The following is a 22,870-nucleotide window of genomic DNA, read 5'->3' as shown; positions in this document are numbered from 1 at the left end:
TGGCCTTGTTCACAGGAGATGGCTTCCTTCTTATCTCTGCCTTCCCAGGCATTCCTACAGTGGGCCTCACAGGGTTATTGCTCGGTCAGTGAACGTTCAACAGTTCACAGTTTGACTACCTGATTTCCCATAATGCCTGGGCAGCCATTTTATGTGTGTGTCCATTTAAGCTTATGTGAGTTCTAAATATCCAGCAGGTGCCTAATGCCTAAGTCTATATATATCTTTCGACTCTCTACAACACCACCCCACACCACACAACCCCACTCCCCCACACCACACAACCCCCCCACTCCCGCCCCCGCCCAACACACCCACATCCATCCCCCACACACACACCCCCAACCACAACCACATCCCCCCCAACCACCACCCAGCACACCCCCCCAACCCCATATCCCACAACCCCATCCCCCCAACACACCCCCCAACCCCACATCCCACAACCCCATCCCCCCACACACCCCCCCCCAACCCCACATCCCACAACCCCATCCCCCCACCACACCCCCTCAACCCCACATCCCACAACCCCATCCCCCCACCACACCCCCCCAACCCCACATCCCACAACCCCATCCCCCCACCACATCTCCACTCCCCCACCCACCACACCCCCCCACACACCCACCCCAGCCCCCCCACACACCCACCCAAGCCCCCCCACACACCCACCCAAGCCCCCCCACACACCCACCCACTCCCCCCCCACACATCCCCACACACCCACCCCCACTCCCCCCCCACACATCCCCACACACCCACCCCCACTCCCCCCCTACCCACTCCCCCCCCACACATCCCCACCCCCCCACTCTCCCCCCACCCCACACATCCCCACACACCCACCCCCACTCCCCCCCTACCCACTCCCCCCCCCACATCCCCCCCACTCCCCCCCCCACACCCCCACTCTCCCCCACACATCCCCCCCAAACCCCCACTCCCCCCCCAATTCCCACATCCTCCCCCCACACATCCCCCACATCCCACCCCCCCACACATCCCCCCACTCCCCCCCCACACATCCCCCCAACACACATCCCCCCCACATATATAATGATCCCTTGCAATGGAAGTCTGCAATAGGTAAACATTAGGGTGTTTTGCTGGATTAGGAAACTGACAGCAGATGGATTATCTATATTCAAAGGAATCCGATTTTAATATTTATAAGAAACTAATAAATTACCTAGTTAATGAATATAATATTTTTTTTAAAAAGATGGAATTCAGAGACTTCAGAAACTCACTCTGCAGAGCCACCCATTGGCAGAGCATTCAATTACATCATCACAGCAAAATTGGGGAAATGCTGACGTAGCAATTTACAATGCTAAATGCTGACAGAAAAGCAAGAAAAGACTTGCATTTCAATAGCGCCTTTCACAACCACCGGATATCCCAAACGTTTACAGCCAATGAAGTACTTTTGAAGTGTAGTCACTGTTGTGATGTAGAAAAAGCATAAGCCAGTTTGTACACAGCAAGGTCCCACAAACAATAATGTGATAATGACCAGATGATCTGTTTTTAAGTGATGTTGGTTGAGGGATATATATTGGCCAGGACATCAGGGATTGCTCTTTCTCGGAATAGGATCTTTTACGTCCACCCGAGAGGGCAGGCGGAGCCTCGGTTTAACGTCTCGTCCGAAAAACCTCCAACAATGCAGCACTCCCTCAGCACTGGGAGTGTCAGCCTAGATTTTTGTGCTTAAGTTTCTGGAATGGGACTTGAACCCACAACCTTCTGACTCAGAGGCACGAGTGCTACTCACACAAAAATAAGGTTTGTGGACAGGAACTTCACATCCTACACAAGATTTTTAATATATACTGGTCAATCAACCATGGTGGTGCACATCGGCATCACGTTCTGAAGGATTGAAGGACTAGGGAATAAATTGGACCAGGGAGGGGGAAAGGAAGATTACAGAATTTACAGCACACAAACAGGCCATTCAGCTCACCTGGCCTATGCCGGTGTTTATTCTCCACACGATCACCGTACTTCATTTCACCCCACCAGCATATGCTTCTATTCCTTTCTCCCACATGTTTATCTAGCTTTCCATTAAGTACATCTAAGTGAGCTGGTAGCGAATTCCACATTCCAACCACTCTCTCTCTGAGTAAAGAAGTTTCTCCTGAATTCCCCATTGGATTCATTATATTTATGATCCGTAGTTTTGGACTCCCCCAGAAGTGCAAATATCTTCTCTACGTCGACCTTCAAAAACCCCATCATAATTTTTAAGACCTCTATTAGGTCACCCCTCAGCCTTCTCTTCTCCCGTGTAGGGAGCCTCAGCCTGTTCAGTCTTTTGTGAGAGATGAAGGGAAGGAAAGAAAAAGGAGGGGGAAATTAAGAGAGGGAGGGGAGGAAAAAAAGACGGGAGGGGGAAAGTGGGAGAGAGGGAGGGGGATACAGGTGGTCAATGGATTATCTTTGTCAAGGAAGGGGGGGGTGGGTCCAATGTTCACATAATTCAGCCTATTGGGGGACAAGGGAAAAAGTGTCGACCTCCAACAGTATCAGATGGCTATGGAATTTTTCCATACCGTGGGACTTTGGAGCACAAGCGTTAGCAGCATCACAGTAGACGTCATATCAAGATTGGGAGAAGTGGAAAAATCTCCCAGCAGGAGGGGCGGGGAGGTGAGGAAGGATCCATAGGCGATTCCATAGGTGTCGCAGCACACTGCAGGAATGGGGCCGGGAATAGGAGTGGCATTAGGCTACCCACTGTGGAGTAAGGCTTTACTTTGGGTTTATTTACACGTCACCTGAAAAAACCCCTCAGATTACGATCCTCGGATAAGAGCCACCTTGTTCCTGCACTGCCATCTAGTGGATTTGTGCTGGAATTGCAATCTGACTCAAGGTCGGAATATGATGTCGTGATACATAGAAACATAAAAAATAGGTGCAGTGAGCTTTACACCTACGCAACAGATATTTAACACTGCAAGTGCCCAGCATGCACCACCTACAGATATTGCAGGTAAATGTTGCCAACTTTTATAAATGGTTTTCCCACTGACATCATTTTTCAAGCATTCAGAGACAGAATGCTGCTTTCCACTCAGCATTTTTAAGATATTTTAAGAAAACAATTCTATATTATTTTGGGATTAAGTTATACCTAATTCAGAGAGATGAACATTGTGGAATAGCATGGTTCATTGTAACGCCAATGATAAGAGTGCTGTCACTGTGTCAGAAGCCAAGATCCTCTTTATACGATAGAGCTGCTTCTAATAGCAGCAGTTGGAGAAAGAAGTACTGTAAGCTGGCGAGGTTATGGAATCCGCCTTTTTTGATGTCGCGGTCCAGATTCCATGGTGCTAGATCACCAGATCAACTGCTCCTCCCCTCAGAGAGAGACAGATACAGTGATGGAGTGGGAGAGACGGAGTGAGAGGGACGGAGTGAGAGGGAGGCACGGGGGTGGGGGGGGCTGAAGGGAGAGAGACAGCCAATGAGAAGGAATGAGAGAGATCACTTTGGACTGGTTTCGTTTGCCCGAGAGGATCAGAGAAGAATTTTCCAGTGTATTTTTTTCCTCTATTGGCCCTGGATGTTTTTGCCTCTCCTAGGAAAGTACATGGCTGCGAGCGGGAAGGGGAGGGCAGGAGAAGTGTTTAGTCTCAATACTCCAGCCATCAGGAGTGTGAACATAAGAAATCGGAGCAGGAGTAGGCCATACGGCCCCTTGAGCCTGCTCCGCCATTTAATATGATCATGGCTGATCCGATCATGGACTCAGGTCCACTTACTTCCCTACCCGCTCCCGATAACCCCTTATCGTTTAAGAAACTGTCTATTTCTGTCTTAAATTTATTCAATGTACCAGCTTCCACAGCTCTCTGAGGCAGCGAGTTCCACAGATCCGCAACCCTCTAAGAGAAGAAATATCTCCTCATCTCAGTTTTAAATGGGCGGCCCCTTATTCTAAGATCATGCCCTCTAGTTCTAGTCTCCCCTATCAGTGGAAGCAACCTCTCTGCCCCCTCACATAATCTTATACGTTTCGATAAGATCATCTCTCATTCTTCTGAACTCCAATGAGTAGAGGCCCAACCTACTCAACCTTTCCTCATAAGTCAACCCCCTCATCGCTGGAATCAACCTAGTGAACCTTCTCTGAACTGCCTCCAAAGCAAGTATATTCTTTCGTAAATATAGAAACCAAAACTGCACGCAGTATTCCAGGTGTGGCCTCACCAGTACCCTGTATAGCTATGGCAAGACTGCCCTGCTTTTATATTCCATCTCCTTTGCAATAAAGGCCAAGATTCCATTGGCCTTCCTGATCACTTGCTGTACCTGCATACTATCCTTCTGTGTTTCATGCACAAGTACCCCCAGGTCCCGCTGTACTGCAGCACTTTGCAATCTTTCTCCATTTAAATAATAATTTGCTCTTTGATTTTTCCTGCCAAAGTGTATGACCTCACACTTTCCAACATTATACTCCATCTGCCAAATTTTTGCCCACTCACTTAGCCTGTCTATGTCCTTTTGCAGATTTTGTGTGTTCTCCTCACACATTGCTTTTCCTCCATCTTTGTATCGTCAGCAAACTTGGGGCACACTTGATGGACGAGCTAGTCTTTTCATGCCCATCGATTTTGTATGCTCCATAGTTGAAAACCAAGGTGTTTGGGGCGAGGGGCAGGGAATCAGGAGGTAAATTTGGGTTATACTCCCTCATGAAATAGCTCTGTATCACTGCATCACAGTTATTCTGTTAAGCCAACAGTGAAAGTAGCAAAGGAATTATGCATACACACATTTAAGCCATTGCATGCTAATATTATAGCACAATTCCACCCTAACCCTTGTGAAAACTCCATGTGCTGCAATTATTGAATCTCTTACTAGTTTTACCGGTTTTATCTAGTAATGGGAAAAGATTTAGTAATAAATCCCCATGCTCTCTGACCTACATTAGCTCCCGGTCCATTAATGCCTCGATTTTAAAATCGCTCACCTGTCCCACTATCTCCTTGTGTGTTAAATTTTGTCTGACTATACTCCTGTGAGGCACCTTGGGAGATTTTACTATGTTAACGGTGCTATATAAATGCAACTTGTTGTTGTAAACAGAAGTAGCTTGATTTTGGTGTGAAAATATCAAGGCCAAAAGACAAATAACTGATCGAAGGAAATAATTCACAGCAAAAAAAAACATAATACACAAAGCTGTTGACCAATGCACTTTATAGACACCACAAGTGGCATGAGACATACTTCTTGCACGTGAGAGGATGGAGCAGTGAGTCTCTGTTGATAACACCAAAGTGAATACACTGGTCGCTTGGGAAGCAATGATCAGATGGGTTTTTTTTAATTGTTTCTTTTTTTTTTTAAAGTTGGACAAGCAATAAATATTGGCCAGACCACCGGGGATCATTCTCCTGCTCTTCCTTTGAAATAGTGCCATGGGATCTTTATGTCCACCCAAGGGGGGGACCTCGGTTTAATGTCTGATCCAAAAGACGGCACCTCCGACAGTGCAGCACTGCACTGGGAGAGTCATAGCTTTTTATGCTCAAAGTCTCTGGAGTGGGTCTCAAACTCTCAACTTTCGGACTCCGAAGCATGAGTGCTACCAACGAAGCCAAAGCTGACACTTCGAATTTCAAACATTGGGCTAGATTTTCCACCTCTATCGCCCATTTGAGCAAAAAACGGAAACCAGGTCCAAAATATCGCCCGAAAAACAGGTGCCCAAGTTTCCACTTTGATCACCGAGAAGATCGCAAAATTATAGCCCACACAAGGCCCATCCCAAGTTTCAGCATCTAGCATGCACTTCGCTGGGCCGATGCAAGGCCCAAACAAGTGCTGAGAAATAGTTGCTTTTTCTGGGCCTAAGAGAAGGAAAATGGGCACTATGGACACCATTTTGACTTCAATGGAAGGGTGGAGGATTAGTTGTGATTTAATTAGAGAGAGTAGTTGTACTCAGAATATTGGGACGGGGAATATAAATAGGTATTATTATGTTATTTTTAGTAAATATAATAGAATTTATTATGTTTTATATATTGAATTTATTAAATAGCTTTTACATAGTGAAGTTATTTACTGATATTGTTGGAGCCTATCAAACTGACTGCTATACAGCGTAGAGAGTACAGAGTACAGTGATTAGATATTGTTGAGTGATTATTAAAATTAGACATCAGCATGCTACACACTGCTGCATTTGACAGGTGACTGAAGCTCTTTATGCTCGTGGAGGGACTTTATAAGCTTCACAATGACCAGGGAGGCACAGACCGAGAGTACTTTTCGGTTTCCATAGAATAGCAGACTTCCCCAAGTTGCATGGAGCAATATACTGTACGCACATTGCCCTCAAAGCACCCTTAAAGAATGTGGAGGTCTTTCGTAACAGAAAGGAGTTCCACTCGCTAAATGTGGAGATTCAGATGTTGATTTACAGTTAGGGTTAATCAAAAGTTTCAATTGCGTGGGGTGTCCTTGTTGTCTTGCCTGCACTGGCCTATCATCAGAATTTATGCTTATTTTATAAAGTTTAGTGTTACTAAAGTACTCGTATATTAAAGTAACAAATATGGAATAACATCTGTATAGTTGATAACTAATGTAACTAAGAGAAGACACACACAATTTATTGAATGAAAGAAAAAAAATTTTTATTAACAAATACGAAAAAAAAATTTGGTAAACTATCCCTCCAACCCCCCGCACCAACCCACCCTTCCCTCAAATATACAAAATCTTAATTAACAATTAGCCAATAACAACTAACAAAACAGGAACAAGAACAATTGAACAAGTGAACAAACTTTGTGAAAAAACGCCCCCCTCCCTACCTGCAGCCACGTTTCCCTCCAGGTCCAGTCCCACCCCGTGTTCATACCCCACCCACCCGTTTTGGTCTACGCAGACCGACACCAAGACGTCGTGCAGAGTGGGACGGCAAGACTTCCTGCCATGGTGGAGGTGACGAAGCGGAAGCGGAAGCCTGAAGCTCCACTTCCGAGTCAGGAGGAACTGTGTCTTCAGTACTCGCTTGCGTGCTCGGGGTCTCATTGCGAGCAGACACGACACCTTGGGGTGCAGCGCCGTGTCCAGCCAGCAACGCATGCCGTAGGGCATTGGTTGCGGCTGTCTGCTGCCAAATGGCCTCCAAGGTCACCCTTGCAATCTGTGCTTGCTCGGAAGACCAATTGAAGAAGTTAGTGTAGAACTCACTCCAGGATGCTGGAAACTGGCTCCAGTTCGCGGAGAACTGGCTCCAGTTCGCAGGGAATCCCGCGAAACCCTGGATAAGGTCGCGACCAATCAGCACAGGGATATCAAGCTCTCTTTCTGGCCCTCCATAGTAGGAGATTGCTCACCACGCTGACCGGACCTCCGTGGGATCGGCGTTTGCAAAATGACGTGCCTTGGCGTCGCCACCTGCACACCACTCGGTCCCAGTGCTTCGCCCATCTCAGGCGAGATGGCTGCAGGTTGTTTCTCCCCCCCCCCACAACAAAAAATATCTCTTCTTCCTCCTCCTCCCGTTCCTCCTCCTCCTGCTCCTCCTACTCTTCCTCCTCCTGCTCTTCCTCCTCCTGCGAGCTGTTGGAGGGGTCTAGATTTGCGGATGTCTCGGCTACCAAGCATTGTTAAACGGACACTTGACCTTCGAAAGATGAACGAAATTTCTAAATAACTCATAATACATATCAATATATATCAATATTTCAATAACCCAAAACATTGCAATACTTTTCAAAACCACATATGCATAAGGGTTCATCAGGGTTAACATGGCCTCATTCGTAGATCAAGACTACATCGAAATTATTGAATTATAATTGCATAACATTACATGCGTAACTACGATATTTTTCGTATGTATTTAGTAATGTTTGACATATTGCACATTTCCCATTACTCACGGGTCGTGACCGAACGGCTTTCAGGCCCCACCGAGGCCACCGCAAGCTCGTGTGCACCGTCGCGGAGCCACCATCCGTCATCCTTTGCTCCGCACGGTTGATGCTTATCTTTTTCTGTAAATGATAATTTAACATTGCTCGGCATAAGCTACTGTACTTGACAATAAACTGTCAACTGAAGACTGACAGATTTAAAATGTTCAATTATTACATAACATTGTAGTGCATAATAATTTTTATTATTCTAATTATAAACAGCAAGTAAATAATACATATGATTTAAATATGACTTTTAAATATGTTTTAAATATTAAAATGCAACTTACTCTGGTAGCTGCATAAAAATAATTTTTAATACTATAACATGCAACTTACTATTAGCGTGAATAAATGTAATTTTTAATTTGTTATTACTTTACATTATAAATAAATAAGAGGATTTTGTTTGCAATTTATAAATGTCAAGTAAATAATACATAATAATTTATAAACGAAGTAAATAATACATATGTGTGATTTTAAATATGACTTTTAAATATGTTTTAGATATAGATAATCCAACTTACTCTGGCAGCTGCCAGCAGGCTGTTCCATCTCTTGCGGCACTGGTCAGCCATCCGCACCTCATTTGATGCCGATGTTACGACATCGGCAATCTCCAGCCAAATTCGTCTATAGGCACGGGGTGGAGGTTTCCCATGGCCACCCCGTGTCAGGTCCTCCCATCTTGTGGAGACCACGTTTACAAGGTCCTCATTGGCCTCCTCACTAAAGGCTTTTGCCCTTTGCCTCTCCATCTCCATCTCCCTTGCTTTTTGTGGTTCCATTGATGATGATTAACAGATTTAACAAAGTTAACAGATAGCTAGCAATACAATCAAATGTAATACAGATTTTTTAAAATAGATTTCTCAAATTATCGAATATTTCTTCCTCACTGCTTCTCTCCTTCTCTTTCCGACCCTCCCTGTGCTTCTGAGCATGTGCGATGACCCATGAACTCTCCAAACGCGGCAAAAAAAACCCAAAAAATCCTACACATGCGCACACTAGCGTTGCTAGGGAAGCTTTTTTTTAAACTTCTGTTTCACTTTTTTTTTTGGGGGGGATCGTGAAATCAGATCGCCCATTTGACATCGCCAGGGTGAGGCAGAGTGAAAAATCGCAAAAATAAAATGGGCCTTGTGCCGGCAATCAGCACAGGCGATACATCCCACATCGCTGGAATAAGGCCCATTTTTTGGGGCCTTAGCCACCTAGTGGAAAGTCTAGCCCATTGGTTGGTCAGTAAGGTGAAATGGTTGCGTTCTCTTCCACCCTCCCAATTTGCTTCTCTCCTTTATTGAAGGTGCGGACCTGTGCTGGGGTAGAGTTCCACAGCTGAAAACTGGTACTTCAAATAGCCATACTTCATATGTGAAGGGAGGGAGAGAGCAAGAAAGTCAACAAGCTATTCCACCATGGAAAGCAGCACGGCAGGTCCTGTCGTGACCACAAACGTGCAATATCCAACAGGAATCGCAGCTATCAGATTTGGAAAACTGTCGAGAACAACTGCAGCACACTTGCTGCTAGCTCGGAATGGATCAAGAGTCAAACCTCGAACCTTCCGATCTAGCTTAGTACTACAGCACCCCTATCCACTAGGCCATCGGAGAAAACTGGTAGAATGCGTTAGTTTTTAAAACAGTGCAGATAAATGAATGTGCGGACTACAACTTGGGTCACAAGGAGGGAAATGGAAATGTTGGTACATGGAACTCAGCTAATTCAGCTTCTGGAAAGGGTTCATGTTCAGCTCAGTCAATAGAGAACAAAATTGAAGAGAGTGTTACGGATTTCACTCAGCAACAGTCAGTTTGTTCAAGTGACCAGTTTCAGGACCTTGGGACTGAAACTGGGATTCCTGCCAGGAGGATATTCAACAGGGACATTACAACTTGCGCAAAAGGATGTTTGGGTGTACATTGAAAAAGATTGATGTATGTATGTTAGAGAAATATAAACTTGTGTGCGTAAGAATCAGCTGAAGGACAGTGCATTGACCGGAGACTACCATCTAAGGCAAGGCCATTTCAAACCTGATAAGGAGAACCCGTGTATAAAGAAAGCTTTTGTATTAAGTTGGAGAAGAGAGAAACCTACAAGAATTGAGCACATGCTTACGTTCAAATCCACTGACACAATTCCGCTTGTAAATTGTGTTATACTCTGGAAAAAATTCTACTCTGCTTTTATGTTAAAGTAGGAAAAACAAAGTGTTTATAACTAATCTTCCCTTTAAGCTGCACGGGCCGCAATGAAAGCCTGGCCATTACTGGATGTGGTCAGACATTGTGCTTCTCTGTTCTACTCGGCTTACATATTACAAGGTGCAATATCCTGTTGCTTTACATCCTCGTTGCACAACAACAATCAGAAGAGTACTGGCTTCACAAACTGGCAGCTGTTTTGTTCTTTCTTGGACACTTGGTCAATCACCGAGATAATTAAAGTGATGAACATCTTTGCACAGATTGAACATCATTCACCAACACTCAAGAAGCTCGGCCCTTCCAGGACAAAGCAGCCCACTTGATTGGCATCCGATCCACAACCTTAAACACACTCCCTCCACCACCGGCGCACCGTGGCTGCAGTGTGTACCAAGATGCCCTGCAGCAATTCAGCAAAACTTCTCAAACCCAAGTCACACACCATCCTGACTTGGAAATATATCACTTTCCTTCATCGTTGCTGGAACTCCCTTCCTAACAGCACTGTGGGAGAATGGACTTCAGCGGTTCACGGCGGCAGCTCATCACCACATTCTCGAGGGCAATTAGGGATGGGGCAATAAATGCCGTGAACAAAGTTTTAAAAAAAAGATGTCATGTAAATATCAAGCAGAAACAAATGGAACCATGCCTCCTCCCAAATTGCTGAAATCTGAGAATAAATGTGGATACTAAACCCCACCCTTGCCTAAAAATGTCTCTAGCTCTCCAGTGCCTCACTCCCAAGGCCTTTGTTGACATGCAAGCTGAGGGGGGGGGGGGGGGCAGGGGGGAGGAGGAGGAGGCGGGGGGAGAGGAGGAGGAGTTTGGAAGGAGTCCAGAAGGATGGCTGGTATAAGAGATGCAAGGAGAGCCAACAGGTTCACTGATATGGAGCTGGAGACACTGATGGACAGTGTGGAGGACAGAAAAGAATACAGTTTCCTGACATGGGGAGACCTGGCAGACAGTCAGTACATAATGCATGGAGGTAGATTGCAGGGGAGGTGTCAGGCACCTCCATATGTGAGGACCCTCCCAGAAGGGTGCTGGCCAGTCTGCACCCAGCCCTTCCAGGGTGGTGATGGGTCGATGCCTCCGAGCTCTGGGGCAACGGGGATCCTCCTCCTGTGCCTCCTCGGGTGGTACTGCTGGCTCGACCTCCAGCAGCTGTCCCCTCAAGATGGCCAGGTTGTGCAGCATACAGCGATGATGGAGACCCATTGAGGAGAATACTGCAAGGTGCCACCAGAGTGGTCCAGGAACCTCTATTTAAGGATGCCTATTCACTGCTCGATGATGCACCTGGTGGCACAATGAGCGTCATTGTATGCATGCTCTGGCGCTGTCCTGGGGTTCCGCAGTGGAGTGAGCAGCCAAGTGGACAGGGGCTATCCGACCGCAATCCTGATTCGGGCTGGTCAAGATGGCGGGCACACTGGCCTAACACAGAACTAACTAATCATGGCTGCTGCCTCCCTTGCCTGTTGCCTCTCTGCGTTACTGACGGCTACGCTTTCTCCTGCGTGCCATCCTGCTTCTGAGCAGGTGTACCAAGTGTTACCCTCCCAACACTCCTCCCATTCTCAGGGTGAACCCTGCCAAGCAGGTCTCTGCAGCCCACAGACCTTCACTAAATAGTCAGACCTGAAAGTTGTACAAAGGTATGTGCAAACCTCTGAGCAGCACTCAGCAGGTTGAATAGAGCCAAAATAAATAAAATTATATTAAAAGATAAATACAGTGGATGCTGGAATCTGAAATAAAAACACTAAAAATAATAAAACGATTTCCCTACCAAAGGGTTCCGATCGCAGCAACACTCCAGCAGTGTCGCGTTTGAGCACCACATCGAATACCTTGTGGGGGCACTGCTGGGAAAAGTCTTACCTTTTTTGAAAATCCCGGTCTTCGCCGGTTTACAGCGGTCCGCATGCTGCAGAGGTCACCACTGGAAAGTAACCTTTACAGCGGCTTCACTGCGTTGTTTCCGGCAGAAGTGCACACCGCTCAAATCCCCCCCACAAGCGGAAAATGACTCGCGGAGGGAAAATCATTCGACCGTGGCAGCCGGTCGATTTTTTCAGTAAGCCGCCCCTTTGGGGCGGTGAATTTCGACCCCTTTGTGTGCAAGCAGGAGTAGGCGCATACCCGCCCTTGCTAAGGGCATCTGAACTGCTGCAGTGTAGACACCAGTTGACTCAGCACATGCCAGTGAAGCAGCTTGCAGAATGTTTGCAACTATACGGCGACAGGTGCGCACATTCTCTTGTAGCATGCACTGAAATGAAACAGGATATTGCCATTTCAAACCATGTGAAACGGTTACAAGAACCTGCTACCCAATGTGTTAAAAATGGAATGGAGACACTCCCACAATAGCAAGGACGCTACTTCAAGGACACAGAAAGCACCTTAGCGGCGAGAAAAATTTCTGTGCTGCCAATATTGATGGACAATTCTTTATTGCAACAGCAACGAGAACAAGGTCCTCTTCACAATCCTAGGCCTTTAAAAAATTAGGGATATACAACACAAGAGCAAACCTATACAAATTATTTAAGACACACCACTGGAATGTTTGTGCCCAATTTTGGGAACCCTGCCTTAAGTCAAGGAGACAGTGCAGAAAAGATTCACTATCAGGGGCATACTTTAGTACGAGTACTGTAGTGTAGTGGTTATATTACTGGACTAGCAATCCAGAGGCTTAGATTTATAATCCACGAGTTCAAATCCCACTGTGGCATTTGCAGAATTTGAATTGTGTTTTTTTTTAAAAAGCTGGCACGAAGTCACGAAGCTGCTGAATTGTCGAAAATGTCTTTTAGGGAAAGAAACCGGTCTGGCTTACATGTGATTCCAGCACCATGTCAATGTGGTAGTAGACTCTTAACTGCCCTTTGAAGTGGTATAGTAAGCCACTCAGTTTATCAAACAATGGTCCCTTCAGGCTGCGCGGCCAGGCAGCGCTCTGAAGCCCCCACAAAGCCAGCTCACCGGCTTCTAAATGGGGAAAACCTGCCTTGTACCCCCCAAAAAATTAATGGGAACATTGCTATCAAATGGCTTCAGTTCATGTATTTTGGAACCGCTCGCACCTTCTATGTCCTACTGTTCCTCGTATATCCTGAGTCTGCCTTCTTGCATGTGACCTCTCTGGGGTGACCGATTAGTGGAGTGCGCTGACTGACCTCCCATTCCGGTGGCGAGGAGGGGTGGGGGGGCGGGGGGGTTCCGGGACAGCAGCGGCTCAGATTATTTGTGTGGGTCCCGGACAATGCTCCTCCAACACCCACATAAATAAGCCTCTTGGGTTCCATCGCCCATGGAACTGGTCAGAGTGGGCACTGCACAGGTCCCGATCAATTCCGTTCTAGAATGGCAATGGGGATCCTATTTCCGTCATAGGGGCCCCGGTTTCCACGCTGCCTGAAACCAGCAGGCGCTTTGGACATTTGATGGTAGGCCCCTATTAAAATGCGGGCTGCCACGCCACCAGTGTTAACAGGGCAATAAGGCTACCGGCCCCATTTTGAGGCTGTTTATCATCATAAGCAGTCCCTCGAACAAGGATGACTTGCTTCCACAAGTTCACAGGTGTTTCGATGAAGGACCCGATGTTCCAGTCCTCAACTCCAATTGAGGGGGTGGAAGATGCCTGTGCGCGGATTTTTTTTAAAGTGTGGTGACCGTTGCACATCAACCACCACATGGGCTTGAGAGCTCGGCCTTTATCCAGTGGCAAGGGTTAACTAGGACGACGGGAGATCTGCTCTGCTGCTCGGACCTAGCACGCACACATATCGCAGTGTGGGCTGGCCCGTACTACCCCTGGGCCCTCGGCTCTTCTGGGCCATGTACCCTCATCTGTCGCACCTCCGCCACGATCTCTCACTGTTCTTCCGCCATAAACATTCACCGCATCTCGCCACAAACACTCGCCGCTCATCCGCCCCAACCATCCCATTCCTCTGTACCTGGGCCCCGCCGATGTTCCTGCCCACACTCCAAAACGGCGACCAGGGTTTTGGTGAGGCTATTACCGCCCCGTTAACGACAGGCGAAACCAGCCAAAAATCAACCTCCTAATGCCTGCATTCAGACCTTCATTTCACACATACAATAAATTCAGTTATTCTTCTGGTAGTCATGCCTCGTAACTTTACTGTGTGAAATGCGGAATAGCAGGAAACTACACAACCACCGACCACCCCTCCTTATCATCAGAATCCCTCCCAAATTATAATTTGCAATTAAACGCAGCTTCTCAAAGAGCACAACTGTGACTATCGGTATTGGGATAGCTGCTATTCTGCTATTGTCAGCCGTGGCTCAGTGGGTAGCACCCTCCCCTCTGAATCAGAATGTTGTGGGTTCAAGTCCCACTCCAGGAACTTGAGGACATAAATCTAGGCTGATACTCCCAGTGCAGTGCTGAGCGAGTGTTGCACTTTCGGATGAAACGTTAAACCGAGGCCCCGTCTGCCCTCTCAGGTGGACATAAAATATCCCATGGCACTACTTCAAAAGAAGAGCAGGGGAGATCTCCCCAATGTCCTGGCCAATATTTATCACTAAAAACAGATCATCTGATCATTATCACATTGCTGTGTGCAAATTGGCTGCCGCGTTTCCTACATTACAATAGTGACTGCGCTCCAAAAAAAGTACTTAATTGGCCATAAAGTACTTTGGGGCATCTGGTGGTTGTGAAAGGCCCCATATAAATGCAAATCTTTCTTTCTATCATGTTACTTGCATTCAGCGAGTAAATCTAAACTGGCACTAGGTTCTATGGAAAGAAAAAAGAATTCATTCGCACGCTGACAACTAAAGTCAAAAAAGTGACCAGAAAAAAAAAATGTCAGTCAACTGAAGGTTATCACCAGTAGAGACAAATGGTCTGGGTGGATGCATGGATAGCAGGAGGGATTCTGCTTACATATCCAATTGCTCAAGACTGCAGTAAAATAGAAGCCGCAAATTTCTGTACAGAAGGAAAGCAGAACAAGCTTTTAATATGGCAGTGTCAATGGAGATAATTACCAGTTTTGGAAATGATTCCTTTATAGACTTATGAAATGCATAAAACAAAGGTTATATGTTACATCAGTCAGGAGCGATCTGTATCGACTAATGCCCCTTTTATCCTTCAGACATTACTTCAAGTTAAACCATGCTAAAGGACGAGGGGGCTTGGATCCATGGGCAAATTCAGGGTCTATATTACACTTCACAAGACATTTCAGAGGCAAAATACTATAGGTTCATCCAAGAAGCAATTAAGTTCTGCTGGGGGGGGGGGGGGGGGAGCATTTGGTTTCTATAGGAAGGTACAGATGGGCCGAATGGGATCCCCATTCGTATTTATTTCTGCAACCTAAACTCAGGTGGTATCAAGTCTGCCATTTTGATACTGGCCACCGACATACTGAGCTCCTAGCCTACATGATAGCCCAATAATGTGAATTCCACACTACTGGATTACACAGACCTCCTCCTCTTACATCAGGTAAGCTCTGTGGCCAGAATATCAAGAAACACAGTTGGTAACTACACTTCTGCAATCATGACACAATGTTGCCAAATTCAACCACAGTCCAAATGGTTCACCATCACGGGTACCAGCATATGTTACAATACTGCCTTTATTGCAATAAATAGGATATGAAACTGGTATAGAAGAGAGCAGCCGTAATTACTGAAAATTTATCAAGCATATTTACAGTTGACAAGAAATTCTAGTCAGATTGAGAACAGATACAGAATGTGGCAGATTAACACTGAAAGGCAGATCTGGAACAGTCAAGATACCCAAGTCACAAACAAGTCTATGTGGCAACCGTTTGCAGTTACTTTTGTTGTCTAGAAATTCCCTCGGTAACCACATATTTACCTTTGATGAGTTTTTATTTGTTCTGATAAAACCTGCGGCGTTATTCCATTTTGGATTGTCTTTGCAATCAGCAGCTATCATGAAAAGCCCAAGGTCAGCGCAAGGGAATTTACTGTGCATTTGGAGTGATATTTTGATATTTCACACTACACATCGATGGGGCGGGGGGGGGGGGGGGGGGGAGGGGAGGGGAGGGGGGGTTCACACATTGCCCATCGAGGGGGGGGGGGGGAGGGGAGGGCACACACTGGCCAACGGGGGCAGGAGGGAGGGGAGGGGGGGGGGGGTCACACACTGCCCATCGGGGTAGGAGGGGAGGGGAGGGGAGGGGTCACACACTGCCCATCGGGGTAGGAGGCGAGGGGAGGGGCGGGGGGTCACCCACTGCCCATCGGAGGGGGGGGGGGGTCACACACTGCCCATCGGAGAGGGGGGGGGTCACACACTCGACCATCGGAGGGGGGGGGGAAGGGGAGGGGGGATTACCCACTGCCCATCGGGGTAGGAGGGGAGGGGAGGGGCGGGGGGTCACCCACTCGACCATCGGAGGGGGGGGGAAGGGGAGGGGGGATCACCCACTGCCCATCGGGGTGGGGAGGGGGGGTCACCCACTGCCCATCGGAGGGGGGGGGGGTCACACACTCGACCATCGGAGGGGGGGGGAAGGGGAGGGGGGATCACCCACTGCCCATCGGGGTGGGGAGGGGGGGTCACCCACTGCCCATCGCGGGGGGGAGGGGGAGGGGAGGTCACCCACTGCCCATCGGGGGGGGGGAGAAAGGGGAGGGGGGGGAAAGGGGAGGGGGGTCACACACTGCCCATCGGGGGGGGGGGGGAAGGGGAGGGGGGTCACACACTGCCCATCGGGGGGGGGAAGGGGGGTCACACACTGCCCATCGGGGGGGAGGGGGGGCTCAGACACTGCCCATCGGGGGGGAGGGGGGGGGCTCAGACACTGCCCATCGGGGGGAGGGGGGGCTCAGACACTGCCCATTGGGGGGAGGGGGGGGCTCAGACACTGCCCATCGGGGGGAGGGGGGGCTCAGACACTGCCCATCGGGGGGAGGGGGGGCTCAGACACTGCCCATCGGGGGGAGGGGGGGCTCAGACACTGCCCATCGGGGGGAGGGGGGGGCTCAGACACTGCCCATCGGGGGGAGGGGGGGGCTCAGACACTGCCCATCGGGGGGAGGGGGGGCTCAGACACTGCCCATCGGGGGGAGGGGGGGCTCAGACACTGCCCATCGGGGGGAGGGGGGGCTCAGACACTGCCCATCGGGGGGGCAGGGTGGGCTCAGACACTGCCCATCGGGCGGAGGGGGGGCTCAGACACTGCCCATCGGGGGGAGGGGGGGCTCAGACACTGCCCATCGGGGGGGAGGGGGGGCTCAGACACTGCCCATCGGGGGGGAGGGGGGGCTCAGACACTGCCCATCGGGGGGGAGGGGGGGCTCAGACACTGCCCATCGGGGGGGAGGGGGGGCTCAGACACTGCCCATCGGGGGGGAGGGGGGGCTCAGACACTGCCCATCGGGGGGGAGGGGGGGCTCAGACACTGCCCATCGGGGGGAGGGGGGACTCAGACGCTGCCCACCGGGGGGAGGGGGGGCTCAGACACTGCCCATCGGGGGGAGGGGGGGCTCAGACACTACCCATCGGGTGGAGGGGGGGCTCAGACACTGCCCATCGGGCGGAGGGGGGGCTCAGACACTGCCCATCGGGCGGAGGGGGGGCTCAGACACTGCCCATCGGGCGGAGGGGGGGCTCAGACACTGCCCATCGGGGTTCAAGGGTCAGGTAATGGTCCCAAATCAGTTATACCGGCGATCTATAGAGTTTGCGACACGGGACTCCGAACACCCGACTGTCCGTTAACCCACGCCTGTAAGCCGAGGCCCCGCGGGTTTGTTGGCGCTGTTCTGCCCCTCGGGCCGATCCTTACCTCCCACTCCCAGATTGACCTTCTTGGGGTGCGGGTCCTCCTTGAAGTCGGCCGTTAGCTTGAAGACGGCAACAGGCGAGGCCAGTGGCACGGCGGCGAAGAGCGAGGAGGCACGGGCCATGGTTGCGGGGCGCCGAGGTCCAGGTGATCCGAGGGTCCGGTCGCTGAAGGACAACGAGACCGAGAATGAACAACCGGCGTGCGGCGCACTGTGACCTTCAACCAATCTCAACCCAACCTGACACCGCTCATTATGACGCCCGCCCCTTTGACGGGCAAACCCTTTTCGTCAATCAGCGCGGCAATTATGAACCCCACTTCCTGATCGACAGTTCTTTCAGCCAATCAGCGCGGCCCAGCCACCCCCTCTGCCCGATTGGTTGCCGATGTCGTAAAAGGGGCGGAGCCGAGCCGAGCGCTCTTCACCTTCAGCCAATCTCAACCCAAACTGACCGACAGCTCTCTACCAATCAGCGCCGCCACTATGAAGCCCGCCTCCTAACCGACAGCCATGTCCTCCAATCAGCTTGGCTATTGTGAACCCCCGCCTCCTGCTCGACAGGCCTCTCCGCCAATCAACGGGGCCATTGTGAAGCCCGCCTCCTGATCGACAGCCCCCACCACCCACCCGATTGGTTACGAACGTGATGAAAGGGTGGGGTTTCTGCGCGGCACACTATTGGACGCGCAGAACCACGCCCCCCACCCCGCGTGGTGCATGCTGGGTATTGCTCCCAACTACAACAACTTGCCTTCCACGTGCTCACACCAACAACTTGCATTGATAGAGCAACCATAGCTCAGGCAGGATATCCTGGCCTTGGAGCCGGTGCAGCGTAGACTTCACTAGAATGACAGCTGGACTCCAAGGTTAAATTACAAGTGGTGCACAACTTGGCTGCCGTGCTTCCTACGTCATCATCATAGACGGTCCCTTGTATCGAGGATTCCACGCCAAAAAAGGGATGAGCTCACAGGTGTTTCAATGAAGGACCTAATATTCCAGGATTCGAACTACATGTTGAAGGGTGGAAGATGCCTGTGCATGGATTTTTTTAACGTGTGGTGACCGTTGTTCACCAGCCACCTCACGGGCTTGACAGAGCTAGGTCTTGGTCCAGTGGCAAGGGTTAACCAAGACGACTGGAGACCAGCTCTGCTGCATGGACTTAGTGCGCACACATATTGCAGTGTGGGCTGGCCTGTGCTGCCCCTGGGCCCTCGGCTCTTCTAGCCCTCGAACACACGCCTCTCCTGGGCCCCGATCACGTTGCTCCACAATCACTCACCGCTCCTGCTGTACCTGCCTATGATCCAATCAACGATCTGGACCTTGGTGATGTCCAATCCAGTCGCCTTCTTCACAGCTGTCGCTCTCCAGCACGCGCTGTACCTTTGAAGGCCCCGACCTGCTGATGGTCCTTGCAGGTCGGGGCCACCGCGCCGAATGCTGAGGTGGGCTGCACGCTGCTCCTACATTACAACAATGACTACACTTTAAAAAGTACTTCATTGGCTGTAAAAGTGCTTCAGGATGTCCTGAGATTGTGAAAGGCGCTGTATAAATGAAACTCTGTCTTTCTAATTGATTAGCCGAAAGAGTAGACTCTGCCTTGCAGGGAGTCCAATCGGGAGGGAAACACCAGCCCCAATTAACACAAACCACAGCCCAACCTTAAGCCGTAACTTACCAAATATTACAATATATAAGGGTGCATTTACACACCTTACAATGGGTGAAAAGCAAACCAAAGGTTGTAGTGTAAATACAGTGAAAAAGATATGTTTCCTATCCCAGGGAAATTGGGCCTGTGACACATGCAGCGATTTTAAAATATACACAGGCCTCAGCGAAAATCTTTCAGGAGAGTGTGGCTCATTTCAGGGATGGTACTGGATTGTTGTTGCCTTTCATACTGCATGCACGGTCAAGCAATTGTAGATATTTTGTCGCAGTATGTCTTACAAGCACATCTGACCGGATACCACACATGGCAAAGCCAGTGATGAACTGTGCTCAGCTGCCTGGCCAATATTCCTCAATCAGCATCACTAAAACAGATTATCTGGTCATTATCACATTGCTGGTTGTGGGAGTTTGCTGTGTGCAAATTGGCTGCCGCGTTTCCCGCATTACAACAGTGACTAAACTTCAAAAAATACTTAATTGGCTGTAAAGCGCTTTGCAACATCCGGTAGTCGTGAAAGGGGCTATAGAAATGCAAGTCTTTTTTTCTTCTGTATAGACAGATAGATAGGCACAGATTTTCCACTACATTTTTATATATATGACTGTGTGTGTGTGTGTGTGTGGTGCAAACCTCTTAACTTTGAAGAAGTTATTGTCAGTTGTCCTGGGAAAGGTAAGAGCTCACCATTAGGGCATCACGTTAACACATCACCATTAGCCACATCAAGCATGGATAGGAATATAACCTTTGCACAATGCAAATAGAGTGATTATGAAGGGGATAAAAAAACTTGTTTGGGCTGAATGGCCTGTTTCTATACTGTAAATACTGTGTCATTCTATGTAACACCTTCATTGATTCCACTATGGGAAGGAGGACACAACATGGACAGGAGCCAGAGTTTTTACTGGGTGGCAGGTGGAACGGATGGGTCCCATGTGGGCATCAGGGCTCCTCCTTCTCAAAACAGGCCTTCAAAAAGAAAGAAAGACTTGGGTTTATATAACAGCTTTCACGACCACCGGCTCAAAGCGCTTTACAGCCAATGAAGTACTTTTGGAGTGTAGTCACTAATGTAATGTGGCAAACGCAGCAGCCAATTTGCATACAGCAAGCTTCCACAAATAGCAACGTGATAATGATCAGATAATCTGTTTTAGTGATGTTGATTGAGAGATAAATATTGGCCAGGACACCGGGGATAACTCTCCCTGCTCTTCAAAATAGTGCCACGGGATCTTTTACGTCCACCTGAGAGGACAGACGGGGCCTCGGTTTAACATTTCTGTCATGTATATACATTCTGTTTGTAGCCACCAGATGGCGGAATTGTTGGAGGCCAATGAGCAGCACGCACATGGTGCTGCTCAGGCATAAAAGGCCAGCCATTTTGAGAGTCAGGCACTTTGGGCCGAAATAAAGCAAAGCCAAGGTTGTACCTTGCTTAGTTAAACAGTACTCAGTTTGAACCTTTATTGCATTCATAACATTTGGCGACGAGAATACAAGAACCTTTGTTTGCAAAATGAGCACGATTGGATTTTTAGAGCAATTGGTGGAGGGAGAAGATTGGGCAGACTTTGTGAGCTGTTTGAACCAGTACTTTGTGGCCAACAAACGACGATGCAGATCGGCACCGGGCCGTGTTCCTCACTGTGTGTGGGTTCAAAGATCTACGGTCTGATAAAGAATCTACTCATGCCTAGTGATCCAACAGAGAAAACGTATGAGGAGTTGTGTACATTGGTACGGGAGCACCTCAAACCAGACGACGGCATCATCATCTCGAGATACAGGTTTTATACACACGTTCGATCGGAGAGCCAGAGCGCGGCAGAATTTGTTGCCGACCTGAGACGTCTAGCGGGACTGTGCAAGTTCAGGACGGTGTTGGCAGACATGCTGTGGGACTTCTTTGTTATCGGTATCAACCACGAGTGATCCTGCGCAAACTTCTGGCGGTGGAGGAGTTGGATTTAAAAAGGGCCATTCAGACTGCTCAATCATGTATGTCGATGGACAGGAGTCTAAAGCAAATAGCGCTGAAGAACCGAACCTCGGCAAGTATTGTAAATGCGATTGATTCGGCGTTCGGCAGAGCGCCACATGGCAGGGCCTATCCGGCTGTGTTCGCGAAACCTGTGGCTGCCCAAAGTCCGCCAGTGGGAATGTATCCGACTTCTCCATGTTGGCGTTGTGGGGGAAATCATCGGCACCAGCAGTGCCAATTTAAGCAATATAGTTGCAAAGGCTGTCTGAGAGTGGGGCATCTCCAGCGCAAGTGTCCACAGATGAGCAAGCGAGCTGCGACACAACACAGGGAGGATGAGAGTCAGACTAGCGCACATCCGGATATGGAATCCGAGATGCCAGAGGAGGAAGTGTATGGACTGTACTCCTTCATAATCACGAGTAAATCAATTTTGATTAATGTGAAGGTTAACGGGATACCGGTATCGATGGAACTGGACATGGGGGCGAGTCAATCGATCATGAACGAGAGGGCATTTAATAAGCTGTGGGATACTAAGTATGTGAGGCCCGGGCTTAGCCCTGTTAACGCCAAGCTGTGCACGTACACCAAAGAACTAATAAAGGTGATTGGCAGTGCACAAATGAATGTGTCATATAACGGTGCGGTTCACGAGTTACCGCTGTGGATTGTTCCAGGCAATGGCCCAACGCTGCTCGGCAGGAGCTGTTTGGAGAAAATCAGATGCGACTGGAATGACATAAAGGCGTTGTCATTGGAGCAAGATACATGTGCCTAAGTATTGAGCAAGTTCCCCTCGCTGTTCGAACCGGGTATCGGCAACTTCACGGGAGCCAAGGTGCAGATCCATGTGGACTCAGATGCAAGACCCGTCCATCACTAAGCTCAGGCAGTGACGCATATGATGAGGGTCGAAATTGAACTGGACCGACTCCAGCACGAACGGATCATATCATTGGTCGAATTTAATGAATGGGCCAGCCCCATTGTTCCTGTGCTGAAAAGTGATGGCACAGTCAGAATCTGTGGAGACTACAAGGCTACGATCAACAGGGTTTCGAAACAAGATCAGTACCCGTTACCGAAGGCTGATGACTTGTTTGCAATGCTAGCCAGAGGGAAGTCGTTCACAAAACTGGACTTGACGTTGGCCTATATG

At 49.0% G+C, this 22,870-nt stretch overlaps 1 protein-coding gene across 1 annotated transcript in view; it reads right to left on the bottom strand.

Annotated features, from left to right (window-relative positions):
- The window catches only part of got1 (glutamic-oxaloacetic transaminase 1, soluble), a 70,299-nt gene extending 52,005 nt beyond the window's left edge, over positions 1–18,294 (bottom strand). Inside the window, exon 1 of the mRNA XM_070876470.1 lies at positions 18,028–18,294. Within this exon, the coding sequence (XP_070732571.1) occupies positions 18,028–18,148 (121 nt within the window). The 5' untranslated portion in view covers positions 18,149–18,294. The remainder of the gene's footprint in view (positions 1–18,027) is intronic.
- Positions 18,295–22,870: the final 4,576 nt, after the last annotated feature.

The sequence above is a fragment of the Pristiophorus japonicus genome, chromosome 3, assembly GCF_044704955.1.
Source record: "Pristiophorus japonicus isolate sPriJap1 chromosome 3, sPriJap1.hap1, whole genome shotgun sequence".
Classification (NCBI taxonomy): Eukaryota; Metazoa; Chordata; class Chondrichthyes; family Pristiophoridae; genus Pristiophorus; species Pristiophorus japonicus.
Note: the sequence above shows the minus strand (reverse complement) of the source record. Positions and strands in the feature narration are given on the sequence as shown.